Here is a 25,072-nt window from a genome sequence, read left to right on the forward strand (position 1 = left end):
CTGGAAAACTGATCAACCCGGGGAGTTGTTGGGCCGGGGGGGTGGGGGGGGGGTTGGAAATTGGCCGAGCTGTTTCCAACAGATGATTTGGTAGTAAATGAGGTTCAGAAATCCGAACAGCATGGTGTGGTACCGAGCTGTTCAGACCCATGAAGGTCCCAGGTTTGAGCCTTCATCTGTGCTCAGTTGGGTCATCTCAATCCGATGGCAGTGGGGCGCTACAAATGGCCTACATGCCCCTGGGTAAGGGAGGGGAAAAAAACTGGTTAGGGTTCTCAGTATGGACCCCTGGTGGATTTGTGCAGCTATCGGAAGAGCACAAGTTATACACCCCTCGCGGTTAAAATGCCTACCCATGCTCAATATCTAGGCTGAGGCATAAATGGCTACTTTGCTTCCCCAGTAGCCATGTGGGTAAGGGCACTGTCCAGCGTAGGACTAACCCATTCAGGTTTAAATTCTAGTCTGTGCTGTTAGCTGATTTCAGCCAGTTGGGAGCATGGGAATACTGGGACAATTTGCCTCAGTATTCCTAGACCAGGGTGAGGGAAAAGGTGAAGCTGGGGTTGGCAATACTAATCGCTATCCAGTGACCTGTGCTGGAATATGCGTATGTGTGAATCTCTGTTAATAGCTGGTTCCTGCTTATTGCTGATGTCCTCTGCTTTCAAATAGCCTTCCAGTACTCACTATCTAAGCTTACACATGAAGAATGGCTACTTGGGTGAGATACTGGAGGGTTGCAAGCACCTGTGTTAACCATACCCCAGTCAGTGTCAGTACATTCAACAGAGGAAGGGAGGAGAGATAACATTAAACAAGACAAAAAAAAGTAACAAAATCATCATCTTTGGCTGGACTTGGAGGGGTTGGGGGAGGGGGGGAGTCTACACGAAATGTATTGTAACTTGCTATATCACATTTTATATTTTGCAGGCCAACCAACTGGAAAAGAAGGAAGCAGATCTTCAGCGACTTGAAGCTTTTTATAAAGAACAGTTGGAACTTATTGAACAGAAGGTCAGGATAAAAATATTAATTTATGGGTGACTGAATTCCTGCATTGAATTGTTGGCTGTAATTGGTTGCCTGTATTAAAGGAAACCCAGTCATTGGGAGTATTATCGAAAGGGTGTGCAATGCAGTGGGATTATCATCGATTCCTTGTACGAGCACTGTATGGAATGCTCTCGAACAGGAAATCAATAGGGCTCCTTGTAATGTTCTACTTCACAGTAGTTTTCATTTTAATAGCTTTATAATAATATGCAGTGGCCGGTCCTTGGCAGTGCCATCTGTGAGTGCAAAAATCCCTGGGATAATTCAGATTTTTTAAGTCCCTGTGTCTTTCCGAGAGTTTAAAAAAAAATGGCAATAGAGCCTTCTATAGCTGAGGTACGTGTGAGCATCCTTAATTCACACCGAACACATGGTCTGATTGCGCAGCCCAAATGGAAGCAAGGATGGATGGCCAAACGTGATCAGCAGACCACAAAAAAGTAGCATGTTAACAACCTGGTTTGCTTGTCTCTCATCCCTCCATTCTGGTTAATTGGTTACTTGTGGTGTATTACTCAAACTTCTAATCAAGGATATCATGTGATTAATCTTGAGAATGAAGTTTAACAAACATCTATGAGAAAACTGATTTCCCCCCCCCACCCCCTCTATAGAGTTTACTTTTTTGTTGAAAAAATGCATTCAACAAACTTTTATGTTTGACAACCCCCCACAGTATCGCTGCAGTTCCAAGGATTCCTGGATGAAATCTTCTCTAAGTTCTTTCACTTATTGTGACGATAAATCATAGAATCATAGAAAGTTACGGCACAGAAGGAGGCCATTTGGCCTATCGTATCTGTGCTGGCCAAGAAAGAGCTATCCACCTTAATCCCAATTTCCAGCACTTGGTCCGTAGCCCTGTAGGTTACGGCACTTCAAGTGCACATCCAAGTACTTTTTAAATGAGTTGAGGGTTTCTGCCTCTACCACCCTCTCAGACAGTGAGTTCCAGACCCCCACCACCTTCTGGGTGACAAAATTGCTCCTCAGCTCCCCTCTAACCCTTTTACCAGTTACTTTAAATCTATGCCCTCTGGTCACTGACCCCTCTGCTAAGGGAAATAGGTCTTTCCTATCCACTATATCTAGTCCCTAATAATTTTATACACCTCAATTGAATCTGCCCTCAGCCTCCATTGTTTCAAAGAAAACAACCCCAGCCTATCCAATCTTTCCTCATAGCTAAAATTCTCCAGTCCTGGCAACATCCTTGTAAATCTCCTCTGTACCCTCTCTAGTGCAATCACATCTTTCCTGTAATGTGATGACCAGAACTGTACACAGTACTCAAGCTATGGCCTAACTCGTGTTTTATACAGTTCTAGCATAACCTCACTGCTGTTATATTCAGTGCCTCGGCTAGTAAAGGAAAGTATCCCGTATGCCTTTTTAACCACCTTATCTACCTGTCACCTTTTAATGAGGCAATAAAATTGCTAATGGACATATACATTTTTAGAAACAGAAAAAGACCATTTTGCCAAACAAGGCCATCCATTTTTGAGAGATCGCCCTGACTTACCCACTTATCTTCCAATCCCTTCTTTCCCCAAAAACACATCTAGTTGTCTCTTAAATCCATTTATACCGTTTGCTTCAGTGACCTTGCACAATAATTTATTCTAAAAGGCTATTGTCCTTTTTTGTAAAAAAAAGTGCTACCTGATTTCCCTTTTTACTGATAACTTCCTAGTTTTTAACTTGGGCCTCCTGTTATTTGAACCTCTTGCCATAGTGCATAGGCCTTAGCAGTATGTTTTGTTGTGCAGAGCAGAAAATCACTGAACCTCCCCCCCACCTCAAGAAACAAAATGTTTAAACTTCAGATCTGCTGTCTAAATGATAAGGGTCATGGTTTAATGGCATCATGTTCCGAGAATGAAAACTTAAGCAATTAACTAGGTAAGTCAATCACACAACAACTTGCATTTAAATAGCGCCTTTAATGTGGTAAAACGTCCCAAGGCTCTTCACAGGAGGATTATCAAAAAAAATTTGACACAGAGTCACGTAGGAGATGTTAGAACAGGTGAAAGAGGTAGGTTTTAAAGGGCATCTTAAAGGAGGAAAAAAAGATAGAGAGGCGGAAAGGTTTAGGGAGGGAATTTGAGAGTTTAGGGCCTAGGCAGCTGAAGTTATGGCTAGACGGAACCAGTTGCTGCTGTTCACGTTTTCATACAGTGCAGCAGGTAGGCAGAACACGTGGGACAATTTGCCACTTGAGCTGGATGTAGGAATTGTGCTCATACACAGCAACAAACCATAACATGGATCAAAACATTGCTTAGAATAAGTGCCGGGCTATGTGAATCAATGTGGTGCAGTTAAACTTGCAAATCAATTGGTTTCTTATGGCCTCTGTGAGGGAAACTAACAATCATTGAAAGCTGTTAAGGTCATTAAGTAAAATTGAGTTTGGACCATATCGGCCTGCTTGGACATTAGTCGACAGCACAAAAAGAAGCTGCTCCTAATTGGGCACTAAATCGACTGTTTCACACAAGCCACCAGAATGGATGGTGTGGCTGAGCTCTTGTGAAGTTAGCAGTGAAGACGTGTTGTTTGGGAGAGTAGAGAGAGCTTTAAGGTGCTTTTGAGTTGTAAAAATGCAGTTAAGGGAATGCTTGCAATTCTCCCATTGTCAGGTGCACTAAGAAATATAAAACCACCGGCTGACTCAGTTTCAGAAGTGCAGGGCTACATTTTTGGAGGGGGTTCTTCTGAATTGACAGCAGATTCGTCAGCTTCAGTTCTGCCTGGTGTCTGATGGAGATCAGCGGCAGGCGGGGAATGTAAACAGGAGAGAAACAGCGAGGCTGGTAAAGAGCCACTGACCCAAAACCGGAACTGTACAGTAAAAACTCCTTCACTGTGCTCCTAACCAGCGCAGTACCTGACCTGAGAATCCTTCATATTGCTGCTGGCTGTGCAGAATGGAACCACGCTCCTTTCCCCAGCATTGACCCCTTCACCTTGAGCACAAAATCTTGGATGCAACTGAGTGCATATTTTGCCATAGGTTGCTCCAATTAGGCAGGCACTTCCGTGCAGTACCGAGGGAGTACTGTCGGAGACGCCGTCTTTCGGATGAGACGTTAAACCGAGGCCCCATTGCCCTCTCAGTTGGGAGTAAAAAAAAATCCCATGGCACTATTTCGAAGAATTACTTAGAATCAACAGCACAGAAACAGTACATTCAGCCCAACATGCCGGTGTTTATGCGCCACATGAGCCTCTTCCCTTCCTACTTCATCTAACCTTATCAGCATATCCTTCTATTCCTTTCTCTCTCATGTGTTTGTCTAGCTTCCCCTTAAATGCATCTATGCTAGTCGCCTCAACTACTCATTGTGATAGCGAGTTCCACATTCTAACCACTCTTTGGGTAAAGAAGTTTCTTCTGAATTATCATAGAATCATGGAAATTTATGCACAGAAGGAGGCCATTCGGTCCACCGTATCTGTGCCAGCCGAAAAAGAGCTAACCAGCCTAATCCCAAGGTTGGGGGGGCAAGACCCTCACTCATTGCAGGAGGCCACTCTGTCTCTTTGGACAAAGTTTGGCCTCCACCACCCTCCTCCTAACACTACAACTGACCAACTTGGAACCTCAACCCCGGTTTACCTACATTTACCTACCTCGCGGACCCCCTCAAACGTACATCTTCCGGTTGGGGGTCGCCGTAGTTGCAGTCATGACCTCCTTGGAGGACGAACAGCATCACCAGCCTCGCCGGCCACGCCGTCCACCTCTGACACTTGGAGCTCCACAACACAGTGCTGTGACACATTCACCTGCACAGCAGGAGAGAGGGCAACCGCAGAGAGAGATGCATCGCAGAAGGCACTACCCTTGCCACAGGTTTCTACAGACCGTGGCTCAGCTTCCTGGACCTCTCTGAGGATCAGTGCATATGGAGGCTCAGAGTCAGTCGCCAGGTAGTCGCAGACATCTGCAGCCTCCTTAATGACGAGCTGCTCCTGGATGGACCGAGCACCATCTCCTTACCTGTCGCTGTCAAGGTCACTACTGCCCTCAACTTCTTCGCCTCCGGATCCTTCCAGGGTGTCACCGGGATGTCTCAGTCGTCTGCACACAAGTGCATAAGGCAGGTCACCGACAGCTTGTTTCACACGGCCTCGCACTATATCAACTTCCCCATGGATGACCTCAGCCAGATTGAGAGGGCAGTGGGATTCCACGCTGTGGCTGGCTTCCCACGGGTGCAGGGTATAATCGATTGCACCTATATACGAGCACCTCCACACGAGCCAGGACTGTTCGTCAACAGCAAGGGCTATCACTCCATGAACACTCAGCTCATCGTGACCACCGCAAGAGATTCCTTCATGTGTGCGCCAGATACCCTGGCAGCTGCCACGATTCCTTCATCCCCAGGGAGTCCACCGTGCCACTCCTCTTCCACTCACCCAACACCCGCAAGGGCTGGCTCCTCGGGGATAAGGGATATCCCCTGCACTCGTGACCTTATGACACCTCTGAGGAACCCCACCCCCGAGCCACAGCGTTGATATAACGACAGCCACATCGCTACCAGGTTTATAATTGAGCGTGCCATAGTGCTGCTCAAGATGCGCTTCAGGTGCCTTGATCATTCTGGGGGAGCGCTTCAATACGCGCCACACAGAGTGGGATGCATTATAGTCGTCTGTTGTGCCCTGCACAACATGGCACAACAGAGAGGGATGCCTCTAGAGGAGGCCCCATCCACATCTGCCACCCATATTGAGGAGGAGGAGGAGGCTGAGGAGGAGCAACAACCCATGGGCAGAACAGCGGCTCATCTGGCTGCTTGTGAGGCCAGGGAGTCACTGATATGTGGACGGTTCTCCTAACATCGGACTGTGTGAATAGTCCACACCTCATCACCTGGACAGAGGAGCGGCCATACCAGCCCCATCCCCTGCCCCTGCACAAAACAGTGGTGCAACTACACCTACACCCACTGTAGAATGACCCAATGGGTGGCATCATGTCTGCGTGGTCATGGTGAACCCCATGAAAGGGACCTATTCCACAAGCCAGTCAAAAATGGGCAAGACGTGGCAGTGGTGGTGATAATAATAGGATTTATTGTGCATGTGGCAGAAAACAAATATAAATAAAAAACATGACAAATCGTCAGATGCCCTTGTGCATTCCCTTTGTGCTCACAAAACCTTTGCCTTGCGTTTACGGGAACCCCTACGTGGTGCTACCCCTGTAGCATCAGCAGAGGTAGTGGCAGGTTGCTCTTGTCCATGCCCTGATCAATTTGATGCTCTGCGCGGACGCCCTCTGGGTTTCGGTGCCTGTGAGGGCCCTTCCAAAGACTGCTCCACCTGCACCTGTGCGGGGGCAGACTCGGCCACCTGGAGAGGGGGCAGCATTGCGGGTACTGGTTGAGAGGGGGGCAACGGGTGGGACGTTGGGAGCACTTTGAGTGGCGTCCCCACTTCCATGTCCTCTTTCACCATCATCCCTCTCCTGGCCCAGGCCCACATCACTCCTTCCACCCTGCTGGATGACAGTTTGGAGGGCTTGTGTGAAGTCTTGGAAGGCCACTTGTAAAGTATCTGTCAGCCTGTTTAAGGCGGCAAAATGTTGCTCACCCTGAATCCGAATGGCCGTTGTCAGGGCCTGAATGGACTCATTGTTGAGCCGTGCTTGACGCTCGATGGAGGCTAGCCTTTCCTCCATCGCAGACATTCCCGCACCTACCCGCAACACTATCTCAGAGATACCTTCACGTCCCCGCGACACTATCTCGGAGATACCCTCCTGTACCTGTGCTACCATTCCCCTCATGCAGGAGTTGGACTCCTCCATCCTCTGTGCGATTGCGGAGAGTGCGCGTGGCACCTGTTCCAGCACCTTGGCAATGTGCTGCTGCCCCTCGATGACTCTCCTTTTCACGGCTGGCCCCCAGGGTTCAGCATCTGGGTCGAGCTGAGCAGAGCCTGGAGAAGAGTGCTCCCACCGATGCGGACTCTCCACGGCTGCCCCTGCCACCAGGGTCTGCTCATGTTCACATGTGCATGGTGACTCACCATGTGCAAGCCCAACTAAGTGAGGACGGGGACCCACCGAGGTGTGTGTATTTGCGCTGGTGGAAGCATAGCTCAGATGTGACGATGGACCCTCAGAGGCCGGCAGGTCCTCTGAGGAATCGCCCTCCATGGTCACGGTGCTCGCAGATGGGCCTGCAAGAGAACAGAGAGCAATATTAGGCATGTGGACAGATGTTGAGGTGCTGCAGATGCCAAGTGATGCTAAGATCATTCGCTATCATGAGTGCTGAGTGTTAGCTTTCTGTCACCGGCCGCTTGTGCAATCCCAGCCTCTGCATCCGCCACGGACAGGCACTCCAGCGTGCGGCTGATCTCCCAAGCCTGCTGCTCCGTATCGGTTAGTGCCGCCTGGTGTGGCGGGCCCCCTCCGGTCCTTGGCCTCTCCCGGGCGTTCTGGCATCTCTTCTCCTATCAAGGCAAAACACAGAGGCGTGATTGAGTGATGTTTGCATGGTGACCCGCTGCATGCATTGGTGTGGGTGGGGCTGAGCGTGAGGGAGATGCATGGGAGGGTGCGTGTACAACATAGCCATGAGATTGTATGAGGATTAGGTTGTGTGGTAGTGTTTGACTGGGGACAGGGGCGGTGAGTACGTGCAGGCAAGGTGAGTATGATAGTTGAGTGGATGTGAGGAGTGATGCGAGAGCGTTGTGGTGGCAGTGCAGAAGGGGTTGTGTGGTGGTGGAGGTGATGTGGAAGACGGAGTGTGGGAGAATGCGTAAGTATACTCACTTTGGCTGACCTGGTTAGGTCATTAAATCTCTTCCTGCACTGCACCCAGGTTCGTGGCACGTTGCCGCTGCTGGTGACCTCCTCGACCACCTCCAGCCAGGCCTTCTTTGTGGTGGAGGGAGGGCACTTCCTCCCATCGGATGGGAAAAGGATTTCCCTCCTCCTCCTCACCCCATCGAGCAGAACCTGGAGTGAGGAGTCCAAAAACCTTGGGGCAGCCTTTCCTCTGGCCTGCTCCATGGTTCAAAATTGGTTGTTTGCTGCAGGAAGAGCATTGGTGGACTGCCCCTTTAAATAGGGCTCCTCAAGCTGCCAGACTATGCTGCGCATGCGCAGTCTGCCCGCTGCGCAGCTTTCCAGCGCGAAACCCGGAAGCAAAGGTAAGTGGCTCCAATTAGCCTGCAATTGCGTGCGGAGCACACTGATTTCACCGGGCGCATTACCCACGTGCCCAGTCGACCCACCGCCCTCCTAATATCGGGCCCATCGTCTTTATGTCTACCCTATCAAACCCTTTCATAATCTTAAAGACCTCTTTCAGGTCACCCCTCAGAGAAAAGAGCTCCAGCCAATTCTGCAGTTCTGGTATCATCCTAGTTAATCTTTTTTGCATCAGAGAGATCTGGGGGTACATGGGCACAAATTGTTGAAAGTGGCAGGTTGAGAAAGCGGTTAAAAAAACACACGTGATCCTGGGTTTTATAAATGGAGGCATAGAGTACAAAAGCAAGGAAGTCATGATGAACCTTTATAAAACACTGGTTCGACCACAACTGGAGTATTGTGTCCAGTTCTGGGCACTGCACTTTAGGAAAGATGTGAAGGCCTTAGAGAGGGTGCAGAAAAGATTTACTGGAATGATTCCAGGGATGAGAGACTTTTGTTATGTGGATGGACTGGAGAAGATTCAAGGTGATTGGCAAAAGAACCAAAGGTGACATGAGGGAAAACTTTTTTACGCAGCAAGTGGTTAGGATCTGGAATCCACTGCTGTGGGGATGGTGGAGGTAGATTTATTCGTGGCTTTCAAAAGGGAACTGGATAAGTACTTGAAAGGAAAAAATCTGCAGGGCTATGGAGATAGGGCAGGGGAGTGGGACTAGCTGGATTGCTCTTGCGTAGAGCCAGCGCGGACTCGATGGGCCAAATGGCCTCCTTGCATGCTGTAACTTTTCTATGATTCTCCAGTGCCACTATATCCTGTTTATAATATGGCGACCAGAACTCGCAGTACTCCAAGCGTGGTCTAACCAAGGTTTTATACAAGTTTAATAAACTTCTCTGCTTTTTAGTTCTTTCCCTCTAGAAATAAACCCCAGTGCTTGGTTTGCCTTTTTTATGGCCTTATTAACCTGTGTCACTACTTTTAGTGATTTTTGTATCTGTACCTCCAGATCCCTCTGCTCCTCTACCCCATTTAGACTCTTATTTTCCAAGGAGTATGTGGCCTCCTTATTCTTCCTACCAAAATGTACCACCTCACACTTATCTACATTGAAATTCATTTGCCAATTACACGCCCAGTTTATTAATGTATTCCTGTATTTTGTCGCAGTCTTCATCAATATTAACCAAACCCCCCAATCTGGCGTCATCTGCAAATTTTGAAATCGTACTTCCGATTCCCGAGTCCAAATCATTTATGAAGAGCAGGAGAGTTCTCCCTGGTGTCCTGGCGAATATTTACTCCTCATCCAACCAACATCACTAGAAAACAGATTATATGGTCATTATCTCATTGCTGTTTGTGGGGCCTTGCTGTGCGCAAATTGGTTGTCGTGTTTCCTACACTTCAGAAGTACTTCCTTGACTGTAAAGCACTTTGAGACATCCTTAGGTCATGAAGGGTGCTATATCAATGCAAATTCTTTGTTCTCCTTTCTATCTACAAGTGTGAGCCTGCAAAAGGCATGCTCAAGGCCCTTCCCTGATTGCCACAAGCTTAGGGCAGAAAGAGTTCCATTCCCCAGTATTAACCTTGATAAGCAATGGAATATAGTTGCATTTAAAAAGGGGTTTGTAGCTAAATGGTGTGTGTCCTCGCTCAAGCAGTTGCGATATACACTGCTAAAACAAACCATTCAAAGGAAGCTCTCTGAGTATTAAAGGGTCATTAAAGGAGTCTTGAATAAAGTTAGAGGTTTCACTCAGCTGTTTACATCTTTCAATACCTCGTCACTCAGAGGGTTGTGAATCTTTGGAATTCTCTACCCCAGAGGGCTGTGGGTGCTCAGTCGTTGAGTATGTTCAGGACTGAGATCGATAGATTTTTGGACACTAAGGGAATCGAGGGATATAGGGATAGGGCGGTAAAGTGGAGTTGAGGGCGAAGATCAGCCATGATCTTATTGAATGGCAGAGCAGGCTCGAGGGGCCGTGTGGCCTACTCCTGCTCCTATTTCTTATGTTCTTATTTACCTTTGCCCCTTTGAGCATGCTTGAACTCGATGTCATGAATGAGCAAGAGCCCACAAATTACGTTTATATAATCTCAAGCAGTGAAATGGTTATCCTGGTCACAAAGTTACATGCTTCCTTATATTTATAATAATAATAACCTGCTGCCAAGGTTCCTGTGAACTTATACACCTTAATTTTAAATGAAATAGCATAGGAATTTAGACCTTCTATTTACATGTTTGGTAACTTGGCATTAGAGGTGAACTGTAGTTTCTTTAACATTGTTTAATTTTACCTATTTAATAAGTGTATATTATTAAGCTGTAGAACGCTTCCCCGGGAGTATACTCCTGTGAAAATATGGGTAATTACTTCGGATTCAACATAAGGAAGTACCCAGTAGATAAAATATAAATGTCTGAAAAGCCCCATTTAGCTGTCCTAACTTCGCTGTGAGCAGAGGGGACAGAACCTTGAAAAGCTATTAAAAAAAAAACCTACGATTGTACTGGCAGATGAATTTAGAAGCTTTTCAGCTCATCTTTTTTTTAAAGAAAGCGTCTCTGTGGCTGGTGAAGAAATCTTCGTTTGAATGTGCATTGATTTCACTAATTTGCAGTTGACGTTGTGTGGAGACCTTGACATTTTGAGCACATGAAACAGGCTCTACAGCATTAAATTTAATCTTCATAATAACGAGGAGTTCTCAGGAAGAGGCCCAAAAGGTCACACTTTTTTACGGTGGCTTTAAGCTCTTTGTGTGCTGTTGAAACACTTTAATCTTATGGAATAACAACAGAGACCTTCAGTGTTTTTCCTGATTGTGGCAGAGTTGTCTTCACTCTCACTCTCCTTAGCTGGAGCTCTGTTAAACTCCAGCTATTCCAAACCTGTGTGAAGTAAAAGACAGACATTCCCGATTTGTCACATTCTCATTTATCCCCCATGGCCTCAATCTACCCTATCTTTGCAATCTCCAACAGCCCTATCTCCAGCTCGCACACCTCTGCTTTTCCGAGTCTGCATTGCTCTGTGCTGCATCCCTTCCACCGCTGATGGGAGAGTCCTCAGCCATCACAGTTCTGCACTCTGCAATTCCCCTTCCTTCAGTGCAGCACCGAGGGAATGCTGCATTGTCATAAGCACGTCTTCCAGATGAGACATTGGAGTAGATCTTGACTTATTGCGATTGTGTAATCCGGGCAGCCCATTTTACATCTCTCCCGATTTTTATTTTCATTGAAGTCAATGGGCAGTCAATTTATCTATTAGGCAATTGGGGGAGCTGACTTATTTCAAATTTATCGTCATTTTTTTAAAAAGTGCAACAACCTTGGTTTTAATTTTAGGGACAATTACAGTCAAAAAGTGTTTTATTCTGTAAGAAAACCTTAAGACTCTTGTTTGAATGTCTGGCACATCCCCAAGCCAAAGAAAGATTGACCAGATGGAAATATTGCAAATTTTAAATCTTTTCCTTAAAGTCTACACTTCCATCTGTACACGTAGTGAAACCTTCATGCAGGAGGAAGCTTATTGTGATTGCTGTAGAGTGGATTTTGATACTGGACAAAGTCGTGAGTTTTCCTATCTAGTCATTGACCAGTCCGATTGAGGTACTTGTTAAAAATGAAGAGGTTGATAGTTTGTTTTTGGGCTATGGCTCTGTTTTATGAGGGATTGCTAGTCATTAGTTAGCTTGCAGACTCTCTGATCGTTGGACACATGCAAAAAATGCATGGGATGCTGGGAATTTGAGTTCAAGTGCATTTAACTTTGGGTATCGACTCTTGTACAGAGACGTCATAATACGTAATTTAAAGCAGAAGAAACATATCAGACTTATTCAGAAAATAGAAGGACATGGTATTAAGGGGACAGTTGTCACTTGGAAACGTAATTGGCTAAGAGATAGGAGGCAGAGAATAGTGGTGAACGGATGTTTTTCTGACTGGAGAGAAGTATGCAGTGGTCGGTATTAGGACCATTGCTTTTCTTGTTTATATATGATCTGAACTTGGGTATAGGGAGGACAATTTCAAAGTTTGTGAATGATACAAAACTTGGCAACATAATAAAAATTGAGCATGGTAGTAGCAGACTTCCGGAGGACGTAGAGAGATTGGTGAAATGGGCAGACACATGGTAGATACAGTTTAATGTGGATAGGTGTGAAGAGATGCACTTTAGGAGGAACAACATGGAGAGGCAGTACAATCTAAATGGTACTACTTTGAAGGAGGTGCAAGAGCAGAGGGACTTGGGGATGTATATTCACAAATCTTTGAAGGTGGCAGGGCAAGTTGATAAGCCGGTTAAGAAAACGTATGGGATATTTGGCTTTGTGAATAGGGGCACTGAATTCAAAAACAAAGGAGTCATGCTAAACCTTTACAAATCACTGGTTAGGCATCAGCTGGAGTATTGTATACAATTCTGGGCACCACACTTTAGGAAGGTTGTCAAGGCCTTGGAGAGGATACAGAGGTTTTCCAGGATGATACCAGCGATGAGGGACTCCAGTTATGTGGAGAGATTGGAGAAGTTGGGATTGTTTTCCTTGCCTGACGAACCTGATTGAATTTTTTGAAGAGGTGGCTAAAGTATTGGACAGGGGAATGTCTATGGATTTTGTTGAGATGGACTTCCAGAAGGCATTCGATAAAATCCCTCAGAAGAGGCTGTAAGCTAAAGTCCAGGCTAATGGAATTGAGGAAAAATTATTGACTTGATTAGGAAATTGGCTGAGCAGTAGGAGACAGAGAGTAGGGATAATGGGCAGGTACTCAAATTGGCTGGATGTGACTAGCGATGTCCCACAGGGATCAGTGTTGGGGTCTCAACTGTGCACTGTATTTATTAACGACTTCGATGACGGGATAGAAGGCCACATACCCAAGTTTGCCGATGACACAAAGATAGGCAGAATTGTAAACAGTGTAGGTGGAAGCAGAGAGATATTAATAAATTTAAATGAATGGGCAGAACTGTGGCAAATGGATTTCATTGTAGGCAAATGTGAGTACATCCACTTTGGACCTAAAAAGGATAGATCAGAGTACTTTCTAAATGGTGAAAAGCTCCTAACAGTGGAGGTCCAAAGAGACTTAGGGGTCCATGTACATAGATAAAATGTCATGGACAAGGACAGAAAATAATCAAAAAGGCTAATCGAATGCTGGTCTTTAAATCTAGAGGACTAGAATACGAGGAGGTAGAAGCTATGCTACAGCTATATATGCACACCTGGAGTACTGTGTTCAGTTCTAGCACCTTGGGAAGGATATATTGGCCTTGGAGGGAGTGCAGAGTGGATTTCTAGAATGTTGCCTGAACTCTAAGGGTTAAATTATGAGGCGAGATCACACAAACTAGGCTTGTTTTCCCTGAAATTTAGAAGATTAAGGGGTGATTTGATCGAAATTTTTAAGATATTAAGGGGAACTGATAGGACAGATAGAGAAACTATTCCGCTGGTTGGGGAGTCTAGGACTAGGGGATATGGCCTAAAAATTAGAGCCAGGACTTTCAAGATTGAAGTTAGGAAACACTTCTACGTGCAAAGCCTGGTAGAAGTTTGGAACTCTCTCTTCTGCAAATGGCGGTTGATGCTAGATCAGTTGTTAATTTTAAATCTGAGTTGATAGATTTTTGTTAACCAAAGGTATTAAGGGATATAGGGCTAAGGTGGGTATATGGAGTTTGGTCACAGATCAGCCATGATCTTGTTGAATGCCCGAACAGGCTCAAGGGGATAAATGGCCTACTCCTGTTCCTATATTCCTTAGAGCAGAGAAGATTAAGGGGAGACCTAATAGAGTAGTCAAAATTATGAGGGTGTTTGATAAAGCAAGTAGGGGGAAACTGTTTCCTCTGGCAAATGGGTCGGTAACCAGAGATCATAGATTTAAAATAATTGGCAAAAGAACTAGAGGGGAAATGAGGAGAAATTTTTTCACACAGAGGGTTGTTAAGGTCTGGAACGTGCTACCTGAAAGGGTGGTGGAAGCAGATTCCATAGGAACTTTCAAAAGGCAATTGGACATGTACTTGAAAAGAACTAATTTGCAGGGATCGGGGAAAAGGCTGAGGTGTGGTACTAAATTGGACAGCTCTTTCAAAGAGCTAGCACAGACACAATGGACCGAATGGCCTCCTTCTGTGCGTAAGAGTCTATGATTCTAATATACAAAAGATTCTAATTTCAGTACAGCACATATACACAACTAAATCCAAGGAGCAGCAGTGGCACTTGTGTTGGAGGAACTTGGCGACTTTGATACAGTCTGTTGACTGTCGATTACTCCCTCACGCTTCTGAACTTCATGCTAGAGATCACCTTGTGAAGTGGCTTACCACCAACCTGAGGTCAGTGACGCAAAATATAATTCAATTCCTGGTTCAAGTGGAAGAAATGAACCTAAGCACGGCATCCAGGGGAATTGATTGAGGGGCAGGGAGAAAGGGCAAAGTATGACTTGCTGAAGATTATTTCCAGGTTGGTGCCTATTAAAAGGTCAGTTGCCAAGTGAGGTCCAGCGAATAACCAATATCTGAGGTTAAAAATCCAATTCCAAGGACCAATTCCACACTACCTGCACCTCTGAGTGTCAAGAAAACCTTAGATGTTTTGTAGCAGTCTACAATTCAAGAGGGAACATGAGTGTTGCCTAGGCTATTTGTCTCTTTGTTCTTTTTCGTAGAAATCATAAGAATTTACGGCACAGAAGGTGGCCATTTGGCCCATCGTGTCCGCGCAGACCGAAAATGAGCCACCCAGCCTAATCCCACTTTCCAGCTCCTGGTCCATAGCCCTGTAGGTCACGGCACTTCAGGTGCACATCTGGGTACTTTTTAAATGAGTTGAGGGTTTCTGCCTCTACCACCCTTTCCAGACCCCTACCATCCTCTGGGTGACAAAATTATTCCTCAGCTCCTCTCTAATCCTTCTACCAATGACCTTAAATCCATGCCCCCTGGTTATTGACCTCTATGCTAAGGGAAATAGGTCCTTCCTATCCACTCCATCTAGGCCCCTCATAATTTTGTACACCTCAATTAAATCACTCCTCAGCCTCCTCTGTTCCAAAGAGAACAATCCCAGCCTATCCAATCTTTCCTCATAGCTAAAATTCTCCAGTCCTGGCAACATGCTCGTAAATCTCCTCTGTACCCTCCCGAGTGCAATTACATCCTTCCTATAATGTGGTGACCAGAACTGTACACAGTACTCAAGCTGTGACCCAACCAGTGTTTTATACAATTCTAGCATAACCTCCCTGCTCTTATATTCTATACCTTAGCTAATAAAGGAAAGTATTCCATATGTGCCTTTGTAACCACCTTATCTACCTGTCCTGTCACCTTCAGGGATCTGTGGACATGCACTCCAAGGTCCCTCTCTTCCTGTACACCTTTCAGTATCCTCCCATTTATTGTGTATTCCCTTGCCTCGTTTGCTCTCCCCAAATGCATTACCTCACTTCTCCGGATTGAATTCCATTTGCCACTTTTCTGCCTATCTGACCAGTCCATTGATATCTTCCTGCAGTCTACAGCTTTCCTCCTCACTATCAACCACACGGCCAATTTTTGTATCATCTGCAAACTTCTTAATCACGCCCCCTACATTTAAGTCCAAATCATTAATATATTATCACAAAAACAAGGGATCTAGTACTGAGCCCTGCAGAACCCACTGGCAGTCTTCCAGCCTTTTTAACCAGTAGTATCCTCCCTTCCTCGTCCCCCACAAGTGCCTTTATTATACAGCCACTTATATATTTAAGAAACACTTGAGTCACTTCTATTACACAAATTTACAACTGTTCCATGAAGCTTTTCTTTAAAGAAGCATTACTCTGGAGAAGCACCTTTTCCAATTTTGTTTTCCATGGAGACGCTGACTCCTTGTTGAGGTACAGTTCCACGGAAACTGGTACCTTAACAAGTGGCTATTCTTCATGTGAGAGCCTCCAGAGAGTGTTGGTGGACTATTTGACCGTGGATGCAAGAGAAACATGGCCAAGCCGATCTTGTCCTCACTCATTGTTCACACTCTGGTACGACTGCATAGTGATCAGAGCAAGAAGCTTGGGTGATTTTTCACCTCGCCCCTGGGACCCGAAGGCTAAATGTAGCTGAGATCACTTGGGTACGGTAATGTGGTGATAATGGTGCTGGACCAGCAACTCCAAGTTCCTGAGTTCAAATCTCACTACGGCAAGTTGTGAATTCAATAAATCTGTCAATTTATGGGCGAGCATCAGAAAAAAATGACCCTGAAAACTGATGATTGTCGTTAAAAAAAAACGACTGATTTGGGAAAGGGAACTTGCCACCCCTACCCGGTCTGGCCTTTTAAAAAATTAGTTCATGGGATGTGGGCGTTGCTGGCAAGGCCAGCATTTATTGCCCATCCCTAATTGCCCTTGAGAAGGTGGTAGTGAACCGCCTTCTTGAACTGCTGCAGTCCGTGTGGTGAAGGTTCTCTCACAGTGCTGTTAGGAAGGGAGTTCCAGGATTTTGACCCAGCGACGATGAAGGACCGGCGATATATTTTCAAGTCGGGATGGTGTGTGACTTGGAGGGGAACGTGCAGGTGGTGTTGTTCCCATGTGCCTGCTGCTCTTGTCCTTCTAGGTGGTAGAGGTTGCGGGTTTGGGAGGTGCTGTCGAAGAATCCTTGGCGAGTTGCTGCAGTGCATCCTGTGGATGGTACACACTGCAGCCACGGTGCGCCGGTGGTGAAGGGAATGAATGTTTAGGGTGGTGGATGGGGTGCCGATCAAGCGGGCTGCTTTGTCCTGGAAGGTGTTGAGCTTCTTGAGTGTTGTTGGAGCTGCACTTATCCAGGCAAGTGGAGAGTATTCCATTACACTTCTGACTTGTGCCTTGTAGATGGTGGAAAGGCTTTGGGGAGTCAGGAGGTGAGTCACTCGCCGCAGAATACGCAGTCTCTGACCTGCTCTTGTAGCCACAGTATTTATATGGCTGGTCCAGTTAAGTTTCTGGTTAATGGTGACTCTCAGGATGTTGATGGTGGGGGATTTGGCGATGGTAATGCCGTTGAATGTCAAGGGGAGGTGGTTAGACACTCTCTTGTTGGAGATAGTCATTGCCTGGCACTTGTCTGCTGCGAATGTTACTTGCCACTTATCAGCCCAAGCCAGGATGTTGTCCAGGTCTTGATGCATGTGGGCATGGACTGCTTCATTATCTGAGGGGTTGTGAATGGAACTGAACACTGTGCAATCATCAGCGAACATCCCCATTTCTGACCTTATGATGGAGGGAAGGTCATTGATGAAGCAGCTGAAGATGGTTGGGCCTAGGACACTGCCCTGAGGAACTCCTGCAGCAATGTCCTGGGGCTGAGATGATTGCCCTCCAACAACCACCTACCATCTTCCTTTGTGCTAGGTATGACTCCAGCCACTGGAGAGTTTTCCCCCTGATTCCCATTGACTTCAATTTTACTAGGGCTCCTTGGTGCCACACTCGGTCAAATGCTGCCTTGATGTCAAGGGCAGTCACTCTCACCTCACCTCTGGAATTCAGCTCTTTTGTCCATGTGCCTACACACGACTCCAGTCCAAGTGACGTGGTTGACTCTTAATGCCCTCTGAAGTGGCTTAGCAAAGCATTCAGTTGTACAATCGCTGAGAATAAACATCATAGCAACTAGGAATGCGCTATAAATGCGGCCTAGCCAGCATAGACCATGTCCTGAGAATTTTTTAAAAATCAGCTAACATCCCCTACTAGGAATCAAAACTGAAATCTTGTGGTTTGTTTGACTTAGTGCTATACCAGACGTTGGCTTTACCCATTCGGACAGAGGCAGTACCAGACTTTTTATCAATATAATCTTTTGCAGATTAAAAGGGAAGAAAACTTTGCATTTAAAGTACTCCTCCCGACAGTAATGTTCTCCTTTAATTGTTACTTTATGCAGCCCGTTATGCCCACAGTACAAGTAATTAATACCACATAACAATTTATAACGGATTTGCAAAGCACAAACCCAACTAAATGAGTAGGTGGGAGACAAGTTATTCATCCAGTTACTGAATTAAGATATTTAATAACGCGGCAGGAAACCTAACTAATATCATCTCTGTTCTGTCCAGAAAGAGGTTAATCCTAATGAAGCATGACGGCTATCATTATGTCTGAATTAGATTAGATTGCATTGGGATATTGAATTTTTGCTTTCATGTTTCACAGTTAGTAGCTTGGATTAATACTGGTTTTGTTAATACAGGCCTGCTGGCTTTTGGTTTGCTGAAAGTAAAGTGTTAATCATCAAGTCTGGTTTTAAGAAGTATTTCTGTGCTTTCCTGGTGGCTCAGCTGGTTAGGAGCAGTGAATAGCTGAGCCATTTAGTGTCAGTTAGTGTAACGCTCTTGTCTCTGAGTCAGGAGGTCATGGGTTCAAGCCCTACCCTAGAGACTTAAGCACATAATCTAGACTGGCCCTTCTGTGCAGTACTGAGGGAATGCTGCACAGGTCAGAGGTACCGTCTTTTGGATGAAATGTTAAACCGAGGCCCCATCTGTGCTCTCGGGTGGATGTAAATGATCCCACGGCACTATTCGAAGAAGAGCTGTTTGTGGGGCCTTGCTGTGCGCAAATTAGCTGCTGTGTTTCCTACATTACAACAGTGACTACACTTAAAAAGTACTTCATTGGCTGTAAAGCTCTATGGATGTCCTGAGGTCGTGAAAGGCGCTATATGAATCCAAGCCTTTCTTCCTATGGAGATCAGGATCAACCCAGATTCAATTCCCAGACATACCTGAGTTAGTTGGTCTCAACTGGAGGGGTGCTACGTTTGGCCTCAGCACGCCTGAGCTGGAGAGGGGAAAACTGGTCAGGTTTCCACCTCTTAACCATTATCCAGTGACCTCTGCTGAAAAGTGTGTGTGGACATTGGGTTAGCAGTGAATTAGGCGCAGTTATGATGCACCCCACAGTCGGATATTCTGCTGACATTCACCGCCTAGGCTCACAGGTGAAGAGGGTGATTGGAGCTCATGGGAGAGAACTTCAAGGTATCTCAACAACTACAGGAGTGAAGAATGTGAAAAAAGTATCCCAACATATTACAAAAAGGATATCGAGGCACTGGAGAAGATGCTGTAAAGATTTACATGGATAATACCAGAAGTTGTACTTGTCAGGAAAGGCTGAACACGCTGGGGCTCTTTTCTCTAGAAAGAAGGCGGCTGAGGGGTGACCTAATAGAGGTTTTTTAAGCTATGAAGGGGTTTGATAGAGTTGACGTAGAAAAGATGCTTCCACTTGCCGAGGAGTCCAGAATTCAGGAGAAACTTCTTTACCCAAAGAGTGGTTAGAATGTGGAACTCGCTACCACATGGAGTGCTTGAGGCGAATAGCATAGATGCATTTTAGGGGAAGCTAGATAAATACATGAGGGAGAAAGGAATAGAAGGATGCGCTGATAGGGTGAGATGACGAGGGGTGGGAAGAGGCTCGTGTAGCATGGACCAGTTGGGCCAAATGGCCTGTTTGTGTGCTCTAGACTCCATGTAATTCTCTATGTAACATAAATGCCTGTTCAGGTAGATGTAGAGTGAGTTTTCCCTGTGTCCTGGCAACATTCCTCCCTCAACCAAAACCACCAGAAACAGATGGACTGGCCATTGGTCTCATTTCTGTTTGAAGGATCTTGTTTGATGTAAAATGGATATTGAGTTTGCCTGTATAACAGTCACTGAATTTCAAAAGTAATTCATTGTATGTACAATGCTTTGAGGTATGAGGGCTCTATATATGCAAGTTTTATTTTAATTAAGCGGCTGAACGCAGCTCGCTACTCTATGCTGTGCCCATCCTTTGCTCCATCACCTTTTCCCTTTGTTGCATTAGCAGCAGGAAGTTCCTGTTGATGTCGTTGCCTGGGATTTGAAGCTGTCAGTAGTCGTAAAACAGATGAGCAGTGGATACTCTTGAGTAGAAATCATCAGAAGAGAAAAAAGCTAATAACAGCTTCTGCTTTGCCCTCCGGTGTACCCCAGGGGTTCAGCCTGGGTTCCCTCTTCTCCACTGTCGACATACTAATCTTTGACGATACCATCCAGAAGCAAAGGGCCTGTGTCCATGTGAATGTTGACGATACCCAGCTTCACTGCTCTGCCTCTTCCTTTGAGCCAAAGGCCTCACTCTTCAACTGCCTGACCCCCCATTCGTTCCACTCCACTAATGGTGGGCACATGTTCAGCCACAGCACTCCCTTCATCTGGAACTTGCAGCCCATTTCCCTCCACCTTGCCCCCTCCCTGCTTCCATAAACCTCCTCAAAACCCTTCTCTTCAATCACATATTTGGTTCCCAACTCAAATCCTCTAACTGTTTTGTCCTCCTCAATGCAAAAGGATTTGAAATGCTACAGAGTTGCAAGTTGTTGTTGACTAGCTGAAGATATTAAATTTTTTACTCACTGGAGAAAAGTAGATTGAGAAGCGACATAGAATTACATAGGATTTACAGCATAGAAACAGGCCATTTGGCCCATCTGATCAATGCCGGTATTTATGCTCCACATGAGCATTCTCCCACTCCTCCTCATCTCACCCTATCAGCATAACCTTCTATTCTTTTCTCCCTCATGTACTTACCCAGCTTCCTTTTAAATGCATCTATTCTATTCGCCTCAACAGATACCTCCCCCAAAGTTCTATTCTGCGTTTGACTCCCCTCCCCACTGAAGCATTGTGGGACATCTCGCTATGTTAAAGGAACTGCGTATGTTGAATAGCTGTGCTAGAAAACTCTGGGTTTTATTTTACACCTCTACAAATTGCATGGAAACCACGTGGAACCATGCTGGCTGTTCACGATTCTTTTAGTACCGGTGCCTGTACATGATTGAAGTCTTCACGTCGTCTTGTAGTGTGGACCGTGGTAATCACACGTGTGGTATAACCCATATGATCTACATCACGTTCGTGCGGGCCATACGATTGATATCCAGCTTGTGGTGTGAACCGTACGATCAATAGCCCACTAGTGTGATGGATCATAATAATCTATATCCCATTCGCGGCACTGACCATAACGATCTGTATCCCACTCGTGGTGTGACCTATATGATCTATATTCTGCTTGTATTGTGGAGCACAACAATTGATATCCCACTTGCAATGTGAACAATAACTCCCTTGTGACTTTGTCTTGTTGAGTTATCAAATCAGACCACACTATGGGATATAGAACACGACTGCTTCACATAATGTACCCTCTGTAATTACAAAAAAAAGTCTTTAGTTTTGTCATTTCTTCTCCTTTCCCCCTGCAGTGTTCTGAGTACTAAGTACTAGTACTAAAAAAGCTAACACGGGTATAAATTGGAAAACGTTCATGAACTATAATTGAATTTAGCTATTTTAAGAAAAACTATTGAGGGTGCGATTCCTTTTTATACTTTTAATGGTTTTTTAGCTTCCCGTAATAACTCAGTGAGGGTATTCATTGATTATCTGTGCCATACAGACCAGAAAGGCCAGTCTGTACTGAGCTGCATGGGCAGAGGTAGGGCTGTCACAGTTGGCCTCTACACTGCAGGTTGGGTAGAGGAAAACTAGCCATTGGTTCCCACTGCTGATTGCTATTCAGTGCAGTACAATAACGTAAACAGGTTAAATTACTGCTTAAACTGTCCCTGTTTGAGTTAAAAAGGCTGGGTGACTATTTGCACTGTTTGAGTGTGAGAGGATTGAAGGGAGGTATTGAGCCTCAGGGAACGTGATGCTCAAGCGAAGGCCCGTGACCTCCAAATGTTGCTCTTCCCCTTTTCACTTCACCTGTGTGCTGCTGGTCTCTGTTGGCGGGCGATATAAAGAGGTCAGTGTTTTCTGTACCTCCTGCTGACCCCACTAGAAATCCACCAAACATCGGGCCCCAGGCGATATTGGTGGCTTGGAGTTCTCCCTCCTTTATATTGCAGCATGCTGGTGGTTGTAGGAGTACTGTGTGCCTACAGCTCTTGTAACAGTATAAAAATGCCTCAAATTAAGAGAGGACCAGTGGGACTTTTCAGGTTTGGAAACGTCCCGTGGAGGCAAAGGTTTCACATTAGCGCACAGCCAGTTCCCTGGTTAATTTAAAGGGCATAAATATGCAGTTCACAGTAGTGTCTTGGTAATCCAACTGTATTTCTGCCAAGCAGGCCCTGTGACATTTAATGTGAGGTGACCATGCTAAACGTTTTTACATGATTGCATCTAGGCCAATCAAGAATAATAGCTACAGGATTTCTTTTGTAAATTCACTTAACTTTAACATTACTACTTAAGTGACTTGTTTCCTTAGTTTTGCTATGATTTGTCTCTTCAAAATGCCTGGGATCATGAATAAATGATTGGCTGCAACAATCCAACTCATAACAGTGGGGTTGATCTTATGAATATTAAAAGGGCTTGAGAGATTGATCCAACATTAATTATCTGTTGGTCGTCTAATAGTGCAGGTAATGTGCAAGCATCAACCATGTCATCAACTCCCCAAGCAACACGGAATCTAAATATCTGAAAGATGCTAATGATTTGTTTAAAAATCGTTTTCATTTCTTTTTTTTCCCCCTCTACCATACAGCAACAGTGCTGATAGGAATCTGGTCAGAATTTTAAGAGGAAATTGGGTAACCTTGTCTGTTGACCTTCAGCAAGGTTGTCTGATGAAGAAGTCACACTTACTTGCTTAATGATAGAAGTTGCAATGCTTTATTGCAGATCCAAGCAGTTTGGTAGACCTGTCGAAGAGTTGATATATTTTTATCTAAGCACTGTTGTCTTTTTCCCCTCTTCCCTTTTTGTAGAATTTATTTTTCTTGTGTTGGCTACTCCCAACACAGCCAGCTGCTGGGATGTGCCTGAGAGTGGTGAAGTTTCATTTCACCTCTGCCTTATTTTAAATAATTTTTCACTTCCCTCTCCATGAGAAAGTGTCTTCTGTTCCCTCAGTTGAAAACGTATCCTCTCCCCTCAGTGAGTTCTCTCCTACACCCTTGCCCCTGCAAATGAAGACTCGTCTCACAGTGACTGTGCAAATCACGATGTTGGCATACCAAAGAATTGAGAAAAAGGGTATTTACTATTTTAGAATCATAGAAATTTCAGCACAGAAAGAGACCTTTGCCTGTGCCAGTATTGGCTCCCCATCGGAGCTATCTCCTCTAATCTCATTTTCCAGCTCTTTTCCCTTGCCATTTGATATTCTTCTTCTCCAAGTGTTGATCTAATGACCTCCTAAATGTTATGAAGCTAAAGGTATTTTAGAAGATACTCTGTAGGAATCAATAGGTTAAAGGTTCTATCAAATGTTTGCAATCGATTCGGCTGCTCCTCTAAGCAGGTGTGATAACACCTGTGTTTCGTCCATTCCTGGCAAGAGTCCAGGCCAGTTTCTGCAGAAGCAAATAAAGTCGCAGTTACTGATTGCGACGCAGAATGTGAAAACTGGGACATAGAGTATATATTTGTATTAGAAATACTTGTGAAATAACAAAAAAATTGAAATGTCGTATCTTTCACAAAATAATGCCTGAAACTCCAAATCCTACATTCCTCCCTGCAATTTTGCTCCCTCCTTACCCCGAGGACATTGTCTTTTGGCGGCGTGTGGCTCCATAGGCACCAGCAACCCTTCAGTACCTTACCTTCTTCCATGTGCGAGCCTAGACATTGTGTCGGGACACTATTTCCCCATGGGGCCGGGGGAAATCACAGCTGAGCCTGGTCCTGTCCTCACCTGACACCTACACACTTTCCAGCAGGAATGTGTTAATCGTAGCATTCCCGCTGCCACCCTGACTGAGATCAGCTCACTCAGCGGCACCAGGGAATTGCACCTCGGACCTTCTTGATTTTGTATGGCTCAGTTCCATACTGGCCAGGGAATTAATTAACGGAAAATCAACATTATACGTTCTCACTTAATGAGGACTGTGCACGTATGTGCACTATACCTGTATCATTAGTCTAGTCCTTCAGGCAACTGACCATTCATCTGTTTTCTGTTCTCTGTAAATGTATAAATACTTCACACAACGCAAGTTTTGAAGGAAGGTATCCATAAAGTTTTAGAAAAGGTTTCTGTGATTTATGTGTTTGGAAATGGTCCAAGTGGACAGCAGTGCTATCTATTAAGTGTGTCTCACAAGGATGTATCTAATCAGACTGTGGTATCTTCAGTTATGTTTGAAAGGGTAACAGCCAGCTAGTCAGAGCTGGATTCTTGGCATGTATGCTTGGATAGCCAGTAAGATATTGATGTTCACAAAAGCAGTGTAGCTGAAGACAGGATAAAGAATGAAATAAAGAATTATTTGATTCCGTATCTAGCAGCTCAATTGTTGATACTGGTGAACAACTGGCTGATTTAGATACTGGCTGTGAGGTGCAGTAAGTACAGGGCACTCAGTTCCTGTTTGTCACTGTGCATTTTTAAGCAAGTATTTAAATAGAATACATACGATAATTTTCTTTAAGAAATAATTAAGAGCTGGCCTTATTTGACAAATTGGAAATCCCATAGGACGTTATTGGATTGTACTGCTTGAATGGTGCAGTCATCCACTAAACCATCGGGGCAGCTAGATACCAGTAAATGTTGGCAGTTGAAAACATTTTTCAATGTTTTGTGGATACTTCAAACAATTTTTTTAAGAAGACATTTTAATGTCTGTTACCGTTGCGACTAAGATAGACAGACGCCTGCTTTGCCGTGGGGTATCATTGGGTTTCCAAGTAGTCTCAATTATGGCAGTGCATGACTGGAATAA

General features: G+C 45.1%; 1 protein-coding gene across 1 annotated transcript in view; it reads left to right on the top strand.

The window, feature by feature from the left end:
- LOC137334007 (MICOS complex subunit mic25-a-like) overlaps window positions 1–25,072 on the top strand; it is a 268,324-nt gene that overhangs the window by 73,778 nt on the left and 169,474 nt on the right. The window contains exon 5 of the mRNA XM_067998405.1: window positions 928–1,020. Within this exon, the coding sequence (XP_067854506.1) occupies window positions 928–1,020 (93 nt within the window). The remainder of the gene's footprint in view (window positions 1–927; window positions 1,021–25,072) is intronic.

The sequence above is a fragment of the Heptranchias perlo genome, chromosome 17 (genome assembly GCF_035084215.1).
Source record: "Heptranchias perlo isolate sHepPer1 chromosome 17, sHepPer1.hap1, whole genome shotgun sequence".
NCBI lineage: Eukaryota > Metazoa > Chordata > Chondrichthyes > Hexanchiformes > Hexanchidae > Heptranchias > Heptranchias perlo.